This window comes from Poeciliopsis prolifica, unplaced genomic scaffold (assembly GCF_027474105.1).
Source record: "Poeciliopsis prolifica strain line A6 unplaced genomic scaffold, Auburn_PproV2 SCAFFOLD016, whole genome shotgun sequence".
In the NCBI taxonomy this organism is placed as follows: Eukaryota; Metazoa; Chordata; class Actinopteri; order Cyprinodontiformes; family Poeciliidae; genus Poeciliopsis; species Poeciliopsis prolifica.
The window spans coordinates 8,656,452-8,674,380 of NW_026562391.1; the positions used below are offsets into that span (position 1 = coordinate 8,656,452).

The 17,929-nt window shown below is 41.4% G+C and overlaps 2 protein-coding genes and 2 non-coding genes across 5 annotated transcripts; 1 reads left to right on the plus strand and 3 right to left on the minus strand.

Annotated features, from left to right (window-relative positions):
* Positions 1 to 27: 27 nt before the first annotated feature.
* clgn (calmegin) lies at positions 28 to 9,194 on the minus strand. Its single transcript, XM_055041345.1, has 15 exons — positions 9,080 to 9,194; positions 6,484 to 6,744; positions 6,324 to 6,397; positions 6,168 to 6,226; positions 5,891 to 6,032; positions 5,717 to 5,798; positions 4,796 to 4,988; positions 4,515 to 4,704; positions 3,589 to 3,702; positions 3,338 to 3,494; positions 3,048 to 3,263; positions 2,847 to 2,963; positions 2,636 to 2,768; positions 2,409 to 2,551; positions 28 to 1,157 (listed from the first exon to the last, which is right to left on the minus strand). The coding sequence occupies exons 2-15, from the start codon at positions 6,742 to 6,744 to the stop codon at positions 1,086 to 1,088; spliced, it is 1,953 nt and encodes a 650-aa protein (XP_054897320.1). The 5' UTR covers positions 9,080 to 9,194; the 3' UTR covers positions 28 to 1,085.
* Positions 9,175 to 15,497, plus strand: exosc9 (exosome component 9). 2 transcript variants are annotated; one of them, XM_055041347.1, is made up of 12 exons: positions 9,175 to 9,303; positions 10,767 to 10,861; positions 11,425 to 11,544; positions 11,708 to 11,810; positions 12,560 to 12,697; positions 12,791 to 12,873; positions 13,374 to 13,506; positions 13,718 to 13,806; positions 14,630 to 14,776; positions 14,854 to 15,038; positions 15,145 to 15,226; positions 15,322 to 15,497. In XM_055041347.1, the coding sequence occupies exons 1-12, from the start codon at positions 9,274 to 9,276 to the stop codon at positions 15,383 to 15,385; spliced, it is 1,269 nt and encodes a 422-aa protein (XP_054897322.1). In that variant the 5' UTR covers positions 9,175 to 9,273; the 3' UTR covers positions 15,386 to 15,497. The 2 variants fall into 2 exon arrangements, with proteins under 2 accessions (XP_054897322.1, XP_054897321.1); XM_055041346.1 differs by lacking the exon at positions 9,175 to 9,303 and adding an exon at positions 9,750 to 10,047.
* Positions 15,498 to 15,658: 161 nt separating this feature from the next.
* trnaq-cug (transfer RNA glutamine (anticodon CUG)) lies at positions 15,659 to 15,730 on the minus strand. The gene has a single exon. It is a non-coding gene; the product is annotated as a tRNA-Gln (tRNA).
* A 280-nt stretch (positions 15,731 to 16,010) lies between these two features.
* Positions 16,011 to 16,084, minus strand: trnai-aau (transfer RNA isoleucine (anticodon AAU)). Its single transcript has one exon. It is a non-coding gene; the product is annotated as a tRNA-Ile (tRNA).
* Positions 16,085 to 17,929: the final 1,845 nt, after the last annotated feature.

Consider the following 17,929-nt stretch of genomic DNA (forward strand, 5'->3'; position numbering starts at 1 on the left):
TACAAGTTGCAAACAAATGTAAAGTTGCAAACAAATGTAAACAGGGGTTAAGTGCCAACATGTGGCTGGAGGGTGAACTACAAAAGCTTTGGACGACGATAAAAAATAAAGATCGATGTGTCTCCCAGATTTAATCACCAGCTCAAACAGGAAAGCACTGCTGCGTTTCTTTTTATTTCCTGCCAAGGCAAGGAAATAATGCTACTTTAGCTGCAAGCATTGACTGTCAGTTTCCTATTTTCAATTTAAATATTTCACAGACCTCTGCTCACAGTAAGCACATCAGTGGCACGTATTTGTGGAAAGTTGCCTCAAGCCTTAAAACACTTTACCATTAAAACCTTTATTCATACTGGTGAGAAACAGTCAAGTCGAAACCAATAAATAGAACAGCGGAGCAAAATTTCAACTCAACACTAAATAAAAAATAAACAGATGCTCATTACAAACTAACTAAAATGTAGACCAGCAATGCATTTTATCTGGAATCTGTTAACCTTCGCGCTCCCCTCAGTTTCGAACATTTTTAAAACAAGAACTTCCTCTTCAAACTTTCCCCCTCAAATCAAGGATTTACGTGAATAACCTCAGAGAGGGCCCCTTCGATATGCGGTAAAAAAAAAAAAGTGATCAGCGCTGTTGGGGTTCTGCTGCTTTCATAAACTGATGGTTTATGAAGAGAGATAGTGAAAACAGAGGAGGAAGATGCCGACTTTTTGACGACTTCTGGAACAGAATTAGGTTGTGGGGGGGGGAAAGAAAAAGAAAAAAAAACAAAAATCAACTATCAATGGAAGCTAGAAGTGGCGGAGGAACCTCCGGGAAGCTCATCCGGCTGAGCGGGCGGGAGGAAGGAGAAGCGTGGGACGGGGTGCGGAGGTCTGTGAGGCTTCAAACCTGGGCAGAGTGGGGCGGGTGGAGCTGAGACACAGATGGGGCAGCCAGGTGACTGCAGGCTACCGTTGGGGTTGGAGGAAACGTCGTGCTGCTCCGCTCAGGGAGGAGGGAGCAGCTACAACAGAGAAGACCCCTTTCACCTCCTCCCCCCCGGTAGAGAGGAAGAGACAGCAGACGTTGGAATCGCCTCAGTCTTTCCGTACCCTCCTCTTTCTGATGGCTTGTTTGTGGCTCTCTCCAGTGACGTCGCCTCCATCTTTCTGTTGGGTGATTTGACAAAAGAGAAGCTGCAGTTGACAACTGAGTCACTTCCAGTTAACCCAGTCAAAACCGAGGGGCGAGTTTTGTCTTCACCGTGGATCATCCTCAAGTGACCTACACTTTTCTGTCCTTGTTGGTCAAGCTGTAATGGGAGTGCTGACACCGTAAAGCTCAGATGTTTGTAGAGCTGAAATACTTGATCGGATTGAAATAGTTGTCAATTGATTTAGAAATTGATTCATAGTTAACTGGAGCACAGACTCAGAAAAGGCCATTTGCTAAAAAAACAAAACAAAAAGAAAAACCATATTTCTGGTTATTAACCAGAAATACATTTAAGATAAGAACACCTGCCTGTACATATGTTTCCCCAGATTCACTAAAGGAATACTATATATTGTATTTCAAGCACTAAAATGTTTACTTTTGTATTTTAAAGAGGAATTAAATTATTTATTTGCATCTTCTAATGTATTTTTATTGTTGTGTAAAAATGCTTATGTGGTTAAATGAAAAATCTGTAGAATGTGTCAATCTGTAAATCCAGTTAATCCTCAGAATAATCAGTTTCTAAAATAATCGTTGGTTGTAGCATTAAGTGTGTGCCACATTAACGTTTGTCTACATTGGGGTTCTGTGGAGAAGTTCAGCAATATCCTACCTGCAGACAAAAATAATCTCAGCTTGGAGAATTGGAGGAGTATCAAAGAAGAGAAAGTAAGATTGTTATAGTGTTAGGCAGCTGGTATTATGAATGCATGGCACTTGAATTATAATGTGCAACTAACTACTGATCCTGGCTGCCTTGTGTGATTGTGAAATTGATGACAGATATCGCAATTAGGACTGTGATTCAGTATTATACAGCTCCTTGTAGTTTTTCTTGTTAAAAACTACAAGAAAGTCATAAAAGTTTTAAATTTAATATCAGAACTTAACGTCTTGGAGTGGTTAATGGTATTAAAACGCATGTTACCCAGCCCTGGTAAGCAGCTGTTGAAACCTAAACTGTTCCAAGACAAATTTAAAACAAAATCTCAAAACTAAAAATCTGACACCTCCTTAGTCTTGCATCCTCTCCGAAAGACTAATCTTTATTGATATTGATGTTAACTCATCTTCTGTATATTCTGGAGTCTATATGAAACATCAGATCATCATATCAACAAGTTGTTTCGGTGGGAAAGTATTTCCAGCCTCCATGCCTACGAAAAGATTCACCACAAACAAACAGACCATGAGACTCTCACCTCATCTTCTAATGTACTTTCTGGAGTTTTGTTTTCCTCCGATTCTTCTTCCTCTTCCTCCTCCACCTCTTCTTCTTCATTATCATCCCCCACTTGATTGTCTCCCTGTCCGTCATTCTCCTGCCTCTCCCCGTCGTCTTGTGCTTTAAAAAGAACAGCGGCGGTGATGATGAGGGTGAAGGGAAACACCGCAGCGAAGTTGAAACACCAGCAGATAATTGTCACACCTGCTGCTGGTTCTCCAGCTCCAGCTTCCTTCTCTTCCTCATCTGCTTCTGCTTCCTCTTCCTCCTCTTCTTCCTCTTCTATGTGAGACTGCGGTTGATCGACCCGTCTGTACACGTAGTCATCTACTGGTTTCTGGAAATGATAACAGCCGAGTCAAGTAGGACCTGTGAGGTGGACTCATGTTGGAAAAGATCAGGAGATTCTTGCCACCTTCGGCCAGCAGAAGAGAACCGCCAGTCCGACGGGCAATCCGACTGTCAGGACGTAGATTATCCAAAGCCAGGGTCTCTCCTCCGCTGCCATCATCAGCTGAGAAAATATCCCCGGCTGTTAGGATTAAAAACAAGAGACCAGAGATGAGCCTCGCAGAAACAGGACAGTACACGATCGGCCCAACCGTCCTCCACTCACCTCGTTGGCGCTGGCCACCAGTTTCTTCAGCCCCCAGCTGTCTGAGGCCCAGCGGTCAGCCACCTCCTTGTGAGACGTGATGATGAAGTTGTCGAAGTAAATGTCTGAGGTCATGGACCACAGCTCCAGCCCCAAAGCCTTAAACGGAGTCATCCTGAACGGCTGCAGGTCCTCGAAATATTCTGGGTTCAGCATTTTGCGCGGCTTCCAGACTCCCTGCAGAGCGGATGCGGTTTCATGACGGGAACGTCACAAAAATACGGACCGTTCATGAGAAGAGTTCCCGTTACCTGATAATTGGGGTTGTCAATCAGAGGGGCTTTCCACTTGCCCTTATACTGAGGGTTGTTGATCATCGGCCGCTTCCACTCGCCACAGCCAGGAGCCGTCTCACAGGACGGGTTAGGAACCTGCGGGGCCTCCCACTCCCCGTCCATCTCCTCGTCCCTGGCCCCCCCACCCAGCAAACAGCAATCAGACCAACACATCACTCTGCTTTAGTAAACACACATTGTTGGTGCCGGTCAGTTCAAGGACCCACCAGTCCTCTGGTTTCTCTGCATTTGGGTCGGAAACGAACTCTGGCTCGTCATCCAACCATCCTTCTGGCTTCAAGGCGTCAGGATCTTCTATCTTTGCAGGAGCATCCTCGTCCCTGGAACACAAAGAGAAATGCAATTACAGGTTTTATTTGAGGCTCAGAACGTCCAGAGTGTTTTAAAGACGTTCTATAATCACCGCTTTCTAGATGATGTGTAGAAACGTTTATGGCTGAATAATTTCTCCAGTCTGTTGAAGAAAGAACCGTTTGGGTTCCAGAAATGTTTACCTCTTGTCATAAAAACTTCTTGTCCTTTGGATTCTTTTGCTTTGACTCTTGTTTTTATGTTAGATGACAAAGTCCAACTTTTTATTTCTTAAGACTTTTACATGAATATTCCATTAGCTGGTCCAGGAAGTCTGCTGACCAGGATCTGATGGCTAGAAACTAAATGTGTTTTCATTAATAGTCTCACTATTCTCACCAAGTTTGAGAACCGTGGACTCAAATAAAAAAAATAAAAAAAAAAAACATGAAAAAAAATACTTTCCTTAACTTTTTGTATGTATGTAGTGTTGGTTGACTTATTTTTTAAAATTTGTCAAAACACTTTTTGTATAAATCTACTTTTATTGATTTTTTCCCCCTTTCTTAGTTTTTTAAAGATCTTCAACTTCGATTATGAGGCATAATTTGATTTCCTGCACATTTCTTAGATGTTAATGTAAAATTCTAAAAACCATGTAACGGTTTGTCAAGGAACCGTTTTAATCTTTGTGTCATTTTTAATAAATTAAAACAATCTGTACTCTGGATGTAGTTTTGTGGTTGTGTACTGTACCAATATTTGAGTTAAAAATGTTAAATGTGGCCCGAACATTTGGTGAAACTTCTGCCTGTTGATATTAGAGACGAAAATGAATCACCAGTCATCAGGCTTCACAGCCTCGGGGTCTGGGATCTTGGCCCTCTCGTCCCAGTCGTCCGGCTTGGAGTCATTTGGATCGTCGATCTCCTTTGGCGGGTTGACAGGAGGCACCATGTCGTACAGCAGGTTGCCACGGCTCACGCTCGACTGATCGATAAACATCTCGTAGCTGTTGTCTGGGTTCAGGACTAAAAGCAGAAAAAAGGACGGAGAGCACACTCACAAAAAAATACCCACAGGATCAAAACACTAAACGCAGCTCGTCAATCAGCCACACACCCAGAGTGTAGAGGTGAGTCTTCTTGTCGGTGTAGAACTTCTTCAGGTCCACGTCGGCCCTCTTGGCGTGTTTCTCCTCCATGTCTTTGTTCAGGGGTTTTTTGTGGCGGAAGATGAAGTGCAGTTTGTAGTCTTCTCCGCATTTGTCAGGGCCAAACATGATGGTGTAGGGTGTGCGGTCATGGAACTGTTCCTGCATGCAAAAACAAGAAGGAAATCAATATGATCAATAACTTTACTGATTTTCCAACATTTCACTGAAGCCACAAAATTATCAGTTAGGTTGATGCTGCTTGCTCTTTTTTGTCCTGACAAAAAAAACGCAAAAACAAAACACAATAAAGAAAAAAAGTTAATGGAAACGGTTGTGTCGTCCCTTCCTACTTAATGTTACTGCAGATTGTTGCAAAATATAAGTCTAAAACCTCATATGGAGAACATTTCCTGGAACTTAATTGCACCAATTAGAAGAAAAAAAAACACCAGCAAAGATCTTGCATTCGGTTGCAGCACATTATTCCGCTATTTTGAAAATGGAAATAATCTCCTGGGGCAATGTCAGACAACCAACAACCCAGCAGCTGCCTAACACCAGATAGCAACACAAGGGTTAAAATGAATGAGAAAACAATTAGTAGGAGGCAGAAAAAGCATGACATGGTTAGACAGATGCAAAAAGTTGATTTTTTAATGAATAAAAGTTGCATATGAAGAAATGTTTCAGACTAATATTTTCTAGCCAGATGAGACTAAAACTCCTACTAAAAAAACCAGAGGTAGAAAAAGACACAGTCTGAAATGTTGAAATCTTGGGTGGCCATTATGTTAAGAAATATATCCAATATGAACTGTACATAGAAAATGAACATTTCTAAATCGGTAATGCATAAACTTTAAGGAATATAAAACACAAATACTAACCAGACTGAGGCTGCCAGAGTCAGACAGCAGCTTGATGTACGCTCCACCACAGTCAATACCATCTTGGAAATTCACCTCGTACCTGCAATTTAAAAGAAAAAAACTCAACTCTGAGATTTTTTAAGATTTTTTTTTTTTCATTACAACTTGCATCTTGTTCTTATGTGAACTCACTGGACAACCAGAGGTTCATCCTGGAAGACAAAGGGTTTGTCCAGCATGGCTGCTATGGCGTGGTGTTTGGCCCGGGACTTGAGCACCAAGCCTTGGTCTCCGGGAACCTTGTTCTCCTTTAGCGGCTCCACCATCCACTTTCCTGCGAATGGACAGGAGAGGACAAATAAAATTTTGTCAGAAATAAGAATGGCTTAGACTGCTCTAAATGTCTAAATGACTTTGAGAGTTGTGGATCTGTACTGTATAAAAATAAAACGAATAAAAGGCTACAAACCATCATATTTGGCGATTTCATCATCTGCATCCTCCTTCGTTGTTTTTGATGGCTGCCATCTGCCCAGATCAACATCCAAAAAATATCTCAGGTATGGAAAACCATACAGTGACAGTGAGGGCTGCTCTACCAGTTTCCATTAAAACCCGGTTTTACCTGTCCAGTGATCCATCGTCAAAGGTTTCTGCAAAGTATACGTCTCCAGTGGGAACGGGAGTCTTGTATGTTACCTGGGATTAACGGGATTATAATGTTATAATTTAAGATCAAAGTTTGAAAATCCAGATACGCACTCAACGCTGGATCTGTCTCCGACCTGGAAGGTGACATTGGCGTCAGTTTCAGACTTTTCATCTGCATCTTTATCCTCATCAAACGGCTCTTCATCCGTCACCATCGCCTCCTCCTCTTTGTCATCGTCCGCCATCAGAACCTGCATTTCCTCCTCGTCCAGGCGCACGTCGCCATCGCCGTCCAGAACGTCCACCTCAGAAGGCTCGTCGCTGGACGCCATGGCCGCCACGGCCAGCGAGGACAGGAACAGCAGCCGCCACACCCAGCCTCCACCTAATTTCATCTGAGGCGGATGGGAGGAGAGAAGAACGGTTGAAGGGGAGAGAGGAGAAGAAAGGTTCGGGTGGACGAAGAGCGATGGGGGGGACGTGGGAATAACAAATATTAAAATAAAAGCTGTTCTTGCTAGGTTTTCAGTCTGTTAGCAAGTAGTGATGATTTGGTAATTCTAAGAACCTAAAACAACTAAAGTTTAGTCTGACGTAACAATGAGAAAAAAAATGTGTCTTTCTTTTTATTCGTATGAAAATATCTGGTTTCAAATGTCAATAATGTGTTCCAAATTTAGGTTTTGAATCAAATGTTTGATTGCACTTAATTACAAACCCGGATAGTTTGAATATCAAGCACTTTCAGGGACTTTATTGAGCTCTTTCCAAACCTTGAAAACAAGTATTTTGCAATTCAAGCGCTTTCAAGGATTTCAAGCACCTGCACCAAACCTGAGCAGGAAGAACAAAGGAGCTGGAGATGTGGAGTGACACAGATTATATTTATGGAGAGTTGTTCATGTCATGTCGGTGATAAAAATAGAGAAGACAAGCGCATAAAATGATGGAAGCGTGAGTGGATGAGATGCAGAGGTCAAGTCTCATATCTTTATAATGCACCTTAATTATTACTTTAAAAGATCCATACAAGAGTCAACACTTCTGTAAAAAGCTGACCAGAAGCTAAGAAACGAAAATCTCTAAGAAACAATAAAGATTCTGTGGCCAACTGCAGTTTACCTCATCGAGATTTCTGGCTTCATGACTGTATAGATGCAGGAGCCACATGCATTGAAACACAATCAGAAAAATCTGCTCAATATTGCCTCTGAGAGACCTATAATAGCATATCAGTAGCTTCATCTGGATCTGCTCAGCCTGGCTCTGTTTTGTTGTGGAGCAGGAAATTAAAGTCCTCACTGTAGATGCAGGCAAAGCACCATGCTTCCCCTGATATATCATATTTTTTTACTGTGACGCTTATCTGCTTTTTCCACAAATGAGGAACCTGTCGGGAACTCACCTCCATCGGCTCAGTGTTACACAGAATAACTACGGAGGATGTTCATAAAAACCATAAGACCTATAAGGAAACCCAAGATTAAGATTGGATTTTATGTGACAAGAATTTAAGTGAATAAAAAAAAGTAAAAAAAAAAAAAGATTACAGTTAGAGATCAACCAACATGACAAGCAGTTCTTAACTTTTAATTATCAATTTGGGGATACACTCATTATATCCCGTTTTCTATTTACAAGTGATTTCTTCTTATGGCAAATTCAATTTTTGGGGTTTTGTAACTACATTTCAAAAATCTTTCTGTGCACATTGGCAAACTAAGATTTTACTGTATTTACATTAAAATGTGTAATAGCTTTTTTAAAATCTAAAATAAAAAAACTACATTTATTCTCATTCTAGCTAAAAACACAGACAAATACGCAGTTTTGTCATACTCCTAGTATTACTCTCTGAAAAGCAGGACAGATTATTTTTTTTCTTTGTACAAGTTTAAGGTTTTACAGTGAAGTAGAAAGTGGCTTAAACAGAAAAAAAATAAAAGAAAAAAACAAATGGAACTGGAAATCTGACCAAAAACAGTCAACAGCTGAAAAGAAGTTTGAAATACTGGACAAAACGTAAAAAAACACAAGACAAAAATATAAAGTCAAGGGAGATGATCTAAAGCTTTTGTTTGACCTAAATCTGAAATGCATCAAAGCTGCACTGATTTCATTTAGGTCGTCGATGTCATCAGATGATCAACAGGTGCGTTAACCTTACGCAGTACACAAAAAGACTGATCATCCTTCCAGCTGATTTTACTAGAACAATCCAAACATCTGTCCAACGTCGCTGACGACAAACAGTCGCCCGTTCTTATTCGTTCGTTATAAAAACGCTTCGCAGATTCTTTTACGGTTACAGCGCCGCTGGCAGCGATAAAACACGGACAAACGGAACGTGGCCGTGGAGCCAACATGGCGGCCACAGAGCACCGCAGTGGCCCAAACGGTTTTAGGATGAGCGGCTGTGTCCGCAGCACCTGCTCCGCTGCCTGATGCTAACAGCGCGGAGCGCCACTCGCAGACAGCAGACCTTTGCAAAACATGGGCTTAGCAGATCAAACTAATGAGCTCAGACAGGCAGCACCACAACCAAACACGCGCTGGCGTTCAATGGGAAAGCCGCGATATTTTAATTGGAAGCAAAACGGGTTTGTTTTTGCCGTAAAATTTAAAAATAAAAAATAAAAAAAATGAATGAATAGAGGCTACTAGCTGGCTAGCTTAGCATTAATGTCGCATTATAAGGGATGTAGAGACTCATTCAAACCAAACACTTACCTTTGGAGGTGTTGTAACCGCAGAGAGGGAAAAAAAATCTTTTTAGTCAGCCTCTATGTGTCAGAATCTTGCGCTGTTGTCCTGCTTCAGGTTCGGCGAGGAACAGTTACGGGGAAAAGACGATATGTGAGGGAGCGTGAGTGACAGCTTGGTCCGAATAACGGTGATGCCAGGCTAACTGAAGTGATGCGTTCATGGACAAGCGAAAACGGCGCCTGTTGACAGTAAGCGCGGCAAAGCTATTTTATAATCACACCAAAAGAGCAAGAAGCTCGGTGTTTTGTGGCATTTGTTTGTTTGTTTGTTGTTGTTGTTTTTTTTTTGCTACATTTTTTTCTGTGGATGTACACAGCGTTGGTATAGCCCTTGAATCTTGGTGCTTCTTTTATGTTTAATAATTTAGTAAGCGTTAAGTTACATTAATAAAATCCTCTGGGAAACCGTAAGGTCACGGTCCGTGCAAACATGTGAATCTGAACAGAACAAAATAAGCTTACTTGGTGGCTTTAGTTTTTAATCTACGCTTTATCTTGATTATATTTTCTCCCCAAAATAAAAACCCTTTGCTCTGCATTTCGAGAGAAGACCATTGTAGAGCTTGGACGTCCCACATTTCCTGCTTACAGTGAAAGCAGCATACGTCGCAAAACAAAATCAGCTATATTTGGGCTTTGGATCAGTGAATGTGGGCTACGTTCGGCTCAGCAGCTGACTCAATTGGAAGTGCTACGCTAACGCCAAGGATCAAACGTTTAGTTCAGCTGATATTTTTTTGCGTTTCGTCTGTCGAGCTTCAGTGCCGTAAATCGTTCTGCCTCGCGCATGCTCGCAACGTGTAAACACGGACTCCGCATGGTTTCCTGAGAGGTGATATAAAAGAATATACGAGAGAAACCGTCGGCATGAAGGACACGCCACTGTCCAACTGTGAGCGGGACTTCATACTGAAGGCCATCGAGGAGAAAAAGGTGTTTATTGTAATCCTTTTATTTCGTCCACCCGTGAAGCCAGAACACAGTATGAACGCTGTCGCCGCCATCATTTATTGCAACCAACACGGGAATCAAATTGAAAAAACATCCAGATTGTGTCCTTTCCCCACATGTTTTTATGGAGAAGTGAGGAGGACACATAAGTGGATTTACTTGGCTGGTTTGTGAGAATGGCTGTATGGGTCATTTTCATTTTTTTTTTCTTTTTTACTTATCTCAAAAAGTAGTTATTAATTATTAGTTGTGGAAATGGTACAAACATATACCCTAAGTGTGGTATATGTTTGCGTTTGTGCAAAACTATATGCACTATCTGTGCATATAGTTTTGATTTCTATTTTAATTTCTATTTGATTTCTATTGTATATCCTTTAGTCCCCTTGTCAAGAAATTCCCTTTCATATTTGCCTCGCTCACTGAATGTGATGTTTTAGGAAGGTGAGAAGCCATACAGCAGGAGTAAACTGTTCTGCCCAAAAAGAGGCTTTTACTTGCTTCTGGATTGGAGGTCAAATATACTAGCACCATAGTGTTTGGTGTATATCTTACTGTAACAATGCATCTTGATTGTAAACCTCATAGTGCCTGCAACAGTGTGTCGGTGGTGTTTTGGTAAGAAAAACACCGGGCACCCAGGATAGATACGAGCGCTTTAAGATGTGCAATTTAATCTTCCTGCTGTCTCTTTCCTCTAGCGCCTGGATGGGCGACAGACGTATGATTACAGGAAAATAAAAATCACTTTTGGGACTGACTATGGGTGCTGCTTCGTGGATCTGGGACAAACCAGGTGAGTGTGTGGTCAGTACTAGAACCAGGAACCAATGCAAACCAGTTTGAGCTCTCAGGTACACCAACATGTGATCGGTTTGGTCCAGAGTTTCTCATGGTCACTGTCTTTGGAGCCAATCCATCATGGTGGACTGCAGCTGGCAAAAGCAAAAATACAATCCAAATTGTCAAAATTTTGAAAATAATCTTGTCAGATTCAGGATGTCTATTATTGTATCAATTTCAGCTTGATTCCTTTTGCTCTTGTTGGAAACTATGGTTACCTTCTATTTACAATCATCATATGTATGTTTTCTCTTATACTTTTTTTTAAAACTACAGCTGAAGTAATCTTTTCTATATTTTCTTCATGTTTAGTATTCCCCCTTTTGTCACTGCAACTGGAAATTGTTTCCTTTATATAGTTCTGTGATTATGTTCCAAAGATTAGGTTTCTGCCTCTAGACGTGCCAAGCTGGTAGAGACACACCCCGGCAGACTTTCAGCTGTAATTTCAGCAGAAGGTGGTTTTACACATTATTGACTCGGTTTGTGATTGAGTTATGTGTCTCTGCTTCTCAGGGTCATGGCCCAGGTGTCGTGTGAACTGGTGGTGCCAAAGGAAAGTCGTCCGAACGAGGGAATCATGTTCTTCAACCTGGAGCTGTCGCCGATGGCCTCCCCGGCTTTTGAGCAGGGAAGGTGAGGCCAGCCCGAGGACTCGGCTTCACTCTGCGAACAGATCGGGCTCACGCCGCGGCGTTTCATCCCCTCTTGTTTACCCTCTGCTTCCCATTACGCCTTAACGAGTTTAGTCGGCCTGTTGGAGCAGAAAATCATTTGTGGGATTTTGTCGTCCCTGCAGACAGTCGGAGCTGTCGGTGAAGCTGAACAGACAGCTGGAGAGATGCCTGAGGAACTCCAAGTGCATCGATACAGAGTCCCTGTGTGTGGTGTCTGGAGAAAAGGTGACGCACTCGGCGAGACGCACGTTTCCTGAGCTGAAATGCAACACTTGCAGTTAAACTGTTCGCATCCCAGCTGAGGAGGCAGGGACAGCACTTTTTTTTCTTATTTTCATTCATTTTAGGCTCCAGATTATTTCATGCTTATTTTTAGAGACCCGAATAGTTTGCAGCTTTTTTCATATTCACTTCACTCAGTTCTCAGTTGACAGCCCAGTTAATGACATCTTTGATGAAAAATGTACTAAAAAGCAACTGGAACAATTTGCAGAGACCGGAGCAGACCGAGACACATATGGGCATCATCTTCTAATAAAGACAGGTTTCGCAACTTGTATGAACACAGAACACCATGAACTTTTTGTGAAATATATAGAAACATTTAGAGAGTGCGGAGAGCACTAGAGGTTGTGCAGAGAGGTTTAAGTACGACTGTGTGAATTGTTAAAGCAGACATTAAATGAGCCGCCTTTAAACTTTACCTTCTGAATGGCAATATTCAAGTTTACCCACATGGTGGCACTGTCTCCATTTTATGTGTTTTGAAACCTTTGAAGCAGTGATGACCACAGTTGGGTCTCAAGGCCTCGTATGTTCCCTTCAGAATAAGACCTTGGCTTTTATTCTGAAAGGAACGTATAAGGTCCAGTTGTACGCGGTCACAGACCACCTGGACTGGCAGAGCTGTTGAAATGTTTGAGCCCCACGAAACAACTAGAAAGAGCCGTGTATTCCGTGTGACCACGATTCAGGTGTGGCAGATCAGAGTAGACGTCCGCACGCTGAACAACGATGGGAACCTGATGGACGCCGCCAGCGTGGCCGCCATCGGCGCCCTGTGTCACTTCAGACGACCCGACGTCAGCATCCAGGGGGAGGAGGTCACGGTGGTGAGTCACCCAGGTCCAACGAGGACAGGCTTTATAGTCTGAGGTCTTCATCACAGCGTTTTTTTTGTTGTTGTTGTTTGTTTCTGTCTGCAGTACAGTCCAGAGGAGAGAGACCCCATTCCTCTGAGTATCTACCACATGCCCATCAGCGTCAGCTTCGCCTTTTTCCAGCAGGGGTGAGGACTCGCTTTTGTGTCTGTTTCTGTATTTAGAATATCGGAAATGAATCCCGACACAGTTAGCTTACTTCTTCAGAGAGATGCTCCAAAATACTGATTTGGACTATTTATTAATAATCAAATTCACTATGTGATTCGCTCCTTTATGTTTAAAAAAAGAAACTTTTCTTCAGTCTCTATAGAATAATGTGGTGTTTTTTTGTGTGTGTGTTTGGCAAATTTATTTCTAAGTAACTTAAATTTAGAATTTAGAATAGAATAGTTGACATTTTAGATGTAGAATTAAACAGACATATATTTTGGTGTCGTTCTCCCGCTGGAAATGATTCTGAACATTCTCCATCTATATGTCATTTTGAGCGATTTTCACAGATTGCCGCTACAGCGACCGTTATTGATCTGTAATAACCGATCTTTCTGACGGTGTTGCCGCTTTATTACGCAACACACAGAAGCTAAATTGGAGTCCCGCCGCGTGAACGCTGTCCTCTCTGCAGAACCTTCCTGCTGGTTGACCCGAGTGAGCGGGAGGAGCGAGTGATGGACGGCCTTCTGATGATCGCCATGAACAAACACAGAGAGATCTGCTCCATCCAGTCCAGCGGGGGCATCATGCTGCTGAAAGAACAGGCGAGCAGACTAGAAGAGAACTTTTGTCGTTTACTTTTTAATGCGTCGAATTGTTTGCACAGTGCTCCATCCAGCCACTCAGGATTGTTCAGAAAACTATCAAATGTTTGTGATTTGTGATCATTTCTGCGTTATGTGCCTGCGTTTGCACTGATCCATGTTGTTTAAAGCGATTTTTTTGATTTTTTTTTTTGTCCCTCTATTGCTGAAGGTGATGAGATGCAGTAAAATCGCCAGCGTCAAGGTGTCTGAGATCACAGAGCTCATCAACAAAGCTCTGCTAAACGACAAGACTGCCAGGTGAGCTGTTGGGTTGTGATATAGTTAGTTTGAGAGATGCGGACTCAAGTTAGGTGTTGGAACAAATGACTGGATTTTCTTGTGGTTTCAAGGGGTTGCTCTGAATGTTCCTTAAATATCTCTTTGAGCTAACATTAAATTCCAGCCAGCTCATAGTAACTTGTCATAATTCACAGATTTAACTCAGCAAAGAACAGTTAAATAGAATTTCATTTCTATAAAGCAGTCTAAAGGAAATTAATTTAACCGGGTAAAGCATTTTGCCTGAAAACTTTAAATGGAAGCAACAGCATGTAACTTCCTCAATTATTTATAGCAAATGTAGTGACTAACATATTACTATTTTTTGCTCTTTTTTGCTAGCAAATTAAATAATAGTCAGGAAACTCACTTAGTCAAATGGTCACATGGGCAAATGGTTGCATATTCCTCCTTAGATATTTACCAAAAAGATTTGTTTGCTAGATTTACAATATTAAAGTTATTTTTCAATATTTCCTTCAAATTGAACGATTTCCTCTGTTCATTATGTTTGGGCATGCAGTCCCTATGTCGTGAGTATGATCTGGATCAGGTAATTTAGACATTCTTCCAATTGTTGATTCATTACTTTGTGATCACTTTGAATATTTTGTCAAATGAAGTGTTTTGTACGACCCGGACGCTACTCACAGCTTGCATATCTTGACTTTGGATTTGACTTGAGACGAAGGTAGAAAGACCTGAAACTTGCATGCGATTTGCAAAGCGGTGACTTGTTCCCGGCTCTGGAAAATCCTTGGAGGTAATTGTGTCAGTGTCTTGTGTTTTTGTAACCCACCAGGAAAGCAGGTGGGAGGTGTGGTTTTGCAGAGTCCATGCCTCAGGAGCGAATCACAGCTCTGAAAACGGACCAGACAGAAGTGGAGATGAGCGATGTCAGCGAAACAGCCAGTGGCATTGTCCGGACAGCCAAAAGCCCACCTCAAACGTATCCTGAACTGATCTTAAATAAGAACAAACGAGTCATATTTATATATTTTTAGTTGGCCTCTTTAACCACATCAGGGTGCCATCCCCATTGGTGCCAGTCCCAGGGGTCGGACAGGTAGGGGAGGGTCTGCGCAACACGTGGGGCCTGGAAGAAGAAGAAGAGGAGGAGGATGATGGTGGGGAGAGCAGTGGAGGGGACAGTGTGGAGGAAGTGACAAAGATGCATGTGGAACAGCATCAACAAGACAAGAGCAGAGCAGGTTTGCATCTTATTGTGCAAAAGTGATAAAAAAGTTGTTTATAAAATACCTTTTTTTGTTACAAGTAAATGTTTCAGATCATGTCATAGATTTTTTTTTCTTTTAGTGGATGTCGTGGAGATATTAGATAGTGATGAAGAGGAGGAGGAAGTGGTCATCCTTTACCCTGAGACAACAACAAAACCTAAGTAAGTGCACTTAATCTTCCTTGTCATTGCGGAGAAAGTAAACAAAATGTTTCGGATGCTGGTTTCACTTTCTTTCTTTCTTTTTTTTTTTTTAGAACTACAGGGTCCAGTTCTGGCCAGAAGGGGGCAGGAACATCCAGGAAACAGAAGAAAAAGTGATTCGTCGAGTAGTTGATCTGAGTGCATCGTAAAATGAAAAGAAAAATATGTAGAATGACATTGCGATGCAATGAAAAATAACATTGCGCCAATAAATATATTTTTTACATAAGTTATGTCCAAGACTTTATTAATCATACAGATAAATCAGACATTTATTATTTTTTCATTCATTGGGTAAAAAAAAAAAAGAAGAAAAAAGTTTTACAAATGCACAGAGTACCTACATTATTTACCAATGTATCGATAGACGAGATGAAGTAAGAAAAAGTCAGGTTCCACCGAGATTTGAACTCGGATCGCTGGATTCAGAGTCCAGAGTGCTAACCATTACACCATGGAACCCTTATGAAAGCATGACATCGCCCAGTGGAATTTAACCTACCACCAGTAGAACTGTGATATCTTTTATTTTCTGTTCAAAGTCTCGTAACAGGATAATCTCTCACCACGTTTTCTTTTAGGTAGGATCTGCGTAGTCCTTGAGTAATAGTTTCATAATCCTAGCGACATATTGTTCTTCAATCCGATATAGTGTCGTCTTCTGCCAACTAGTTTATAGTTAAATAATTAGATTAGTGATTAAAATAAAAAAAAGAATAAATAATCAACAAGAAAAAATAGTTGGCCCGTACGGGGATCGAACCCGCGACCTTGGCGTTATTAGCACCACGCTCTAACCAACTGAGCTAACCGGCCACGGAAACCTGGCCGGTCAGGTGTCTTTACATCTCATAGCATGTGACATAAAGTTGATAAAGACCGAGGTTTAGTTTGTCATGGAGAACAACCCTAGTCATATAGTGAAAACTGTAAAGGACACCTTCAGATGAGGGGAGAAAGGGGAAAAAAGTCAATCTGTACATATGAAGCTGGTAGAGACTGTTAAGAATTAAAAAGAGGAATAACTTGATTTAGCTCGTTAATTCGTTCCTCTGATCCGGGACTCTTGAGCCTCAATATGTGCAGTGAGAAAGCGCAATCATACGACATCAGACTTCAGATATCTAGAATTTATCCAGAGAATTCAATGCAAGAAGAATGTTACAATAAGCATCTCACCTAGATTAGCAAAAGTCCAAGACATGACAAAACAGAAATAATTGCACGAGTGAGAAAACACGCCCATTGGTCGCCTTATTTGACGGACGCGTTGAGGAACTGCGTTTGCGTGGGTGTGGAAAATTTTCGTCTCATCAGCTGTCATAAATGAAAGGCTCTGTTGAAACGCGTTTGAAAGACACTGTTGGACTCTTCCAAAAACGGGGGCAACATTTCTGTGCTCTATTCCCTGTGGCAGTGAACACAGCTAATTGCGACCTCCGGCGTTTACCCAAGCAGTTCAAATTGTTCATCGCGACAATTTGAGGGCGCAAAATATATGGGAAAAATAAGTCAGTTTGTGAGAAGTGAAAGCAGTGGAAAATTTTGTGCCCTCATGCCCCCTGTGAGGGTCAACAATAATGCACAAAAAGCCCTGGACCACACCTCGTTTTCTTCTTTACCGTCCCAAGAGTCTGACTTCCTTGTGAATTGTTCAAGATACCTCGAGGTCTTATAAATCTTCTAAAGATATTTTTGCGCAATTGTGTTTGTTTTTACTGCCTCCTTTCAACCTGCTCCCTGACACTCTTAAGAGACATCCCATTGTTTGTGAAGTTGTATAACATTTTTCATTCAGCTCCAAAGAGGTGAATCACATTTTATAGCTTTTAATAGTAAATGAGCAAATAACTCACTTTTAGCCTGTTTTCATACAAGCAGGTGCAAAACCAGATTTGTTTCCTCCTGTTTCTGTAGTAAAACAGCTGGAGCTCTTGGACACATTGCAGTTTGATAAACCAGAATGTGAACAACAGCTGTCAATACTTACCTGTCTGGACTGTGATAAATGTTATCTAATAAGAACCATGCATTAAGCTTTTGTCGTCACATGTTTGGTGGCATTAGTTTAAAAGGCAGCATTAAAAAAAAAAAGATCAAGAAAATTGACCGCTGAGTTAATTGGTCACTTTAAATGAAGGTTTCTGCATGTTTGGTCCTCCTGTGTGTCTCTGTGTCATCAGGTGATGAACTGGTGAGTTGTCCAGGGTGTACTTTTTGCTATAAACCCAAATCGGAACTGTGCTTTTAAATGATATATATATAGTAAGGCAACATTATTGCAAATTTTTCTATCAGATTTAGATTTAACCCCGGGTTACACTGAGCTTTGGATTTTTCTTATCTTAGACTATTCTACGATCTAACTCACTTTCCTCACAAACCTATGAGATCCTCAAAGAACACTCCACTGGATTTATACTGAGATTAAATTACACAAGTTGATAATATTTACAGACAGAGTGGCTCAAAAGGCAGTGGATTTGTTTGTTTTTGCATTCTTGTTTTCCCACAATGATGCACTTAACATTTTGTTGGTTTAAATCACAAAAACAGACAACAAAGTACTTTCTCATTTAGTAGGCAATGATAAGAATGTTTTTTTTTCTTAGTAGGATGATGTCCTAACATGTGAAAGCTGAATAAATTTGCCAACGATCA

What these genes read in the sequence shown, in the direction of transcription:
- clgn (XM_055041345.1), bottom strand. Translation starts at nt 6,744, where the DNA reads ATGAAATTAGGTGGAGGCTGGGTGTGGCGGCTGCTGTTCCTGTCCTCG. An exon ending in TGAAATCGCCAAATATGATG is followed by an intron (nt 6,033 to 6,167) that starts GTTTGTAGCCTT and finishes GTCCATTCGCAG; the next exon opens with GAAAGTGGATGGTGGAGCCG. An exon ending in GATGAACCTCTGGTTGTCCA is followed by an intron (nt 5,799 to 5,890) that starts GTGAGTTCACAT and finishes TTTAAATTGCAG; the next exon opens with GTACGAGGTGAATTTCCAAG.
- exosc9 (XM_055041346.1), top strand. Translation starts at nt 9,982, where the DNA reads ATGAAGGACACGCCACTGTCCAACTGTGAGCGGGACTTCATACTGAAG. An exon ending in GTGGATCTGGGACAAACCAG is followed by an intron (nt 10,862 to 11,424) that starts GTGAGTGTGTGG and finishes TCTGCTTCTCAG; the next exon opens with GGTCATGGCCCAGGTGTCGT. An exon ending in AGGGGGAGGAGGTCACGGTG is followed by an intron (nt 12,698 to 12,790) that starts GTGAGTCACCCA and finishes TTCTGTCTGCAG; the next exon opens with TACAGTCCAGAGGAGAGAGA.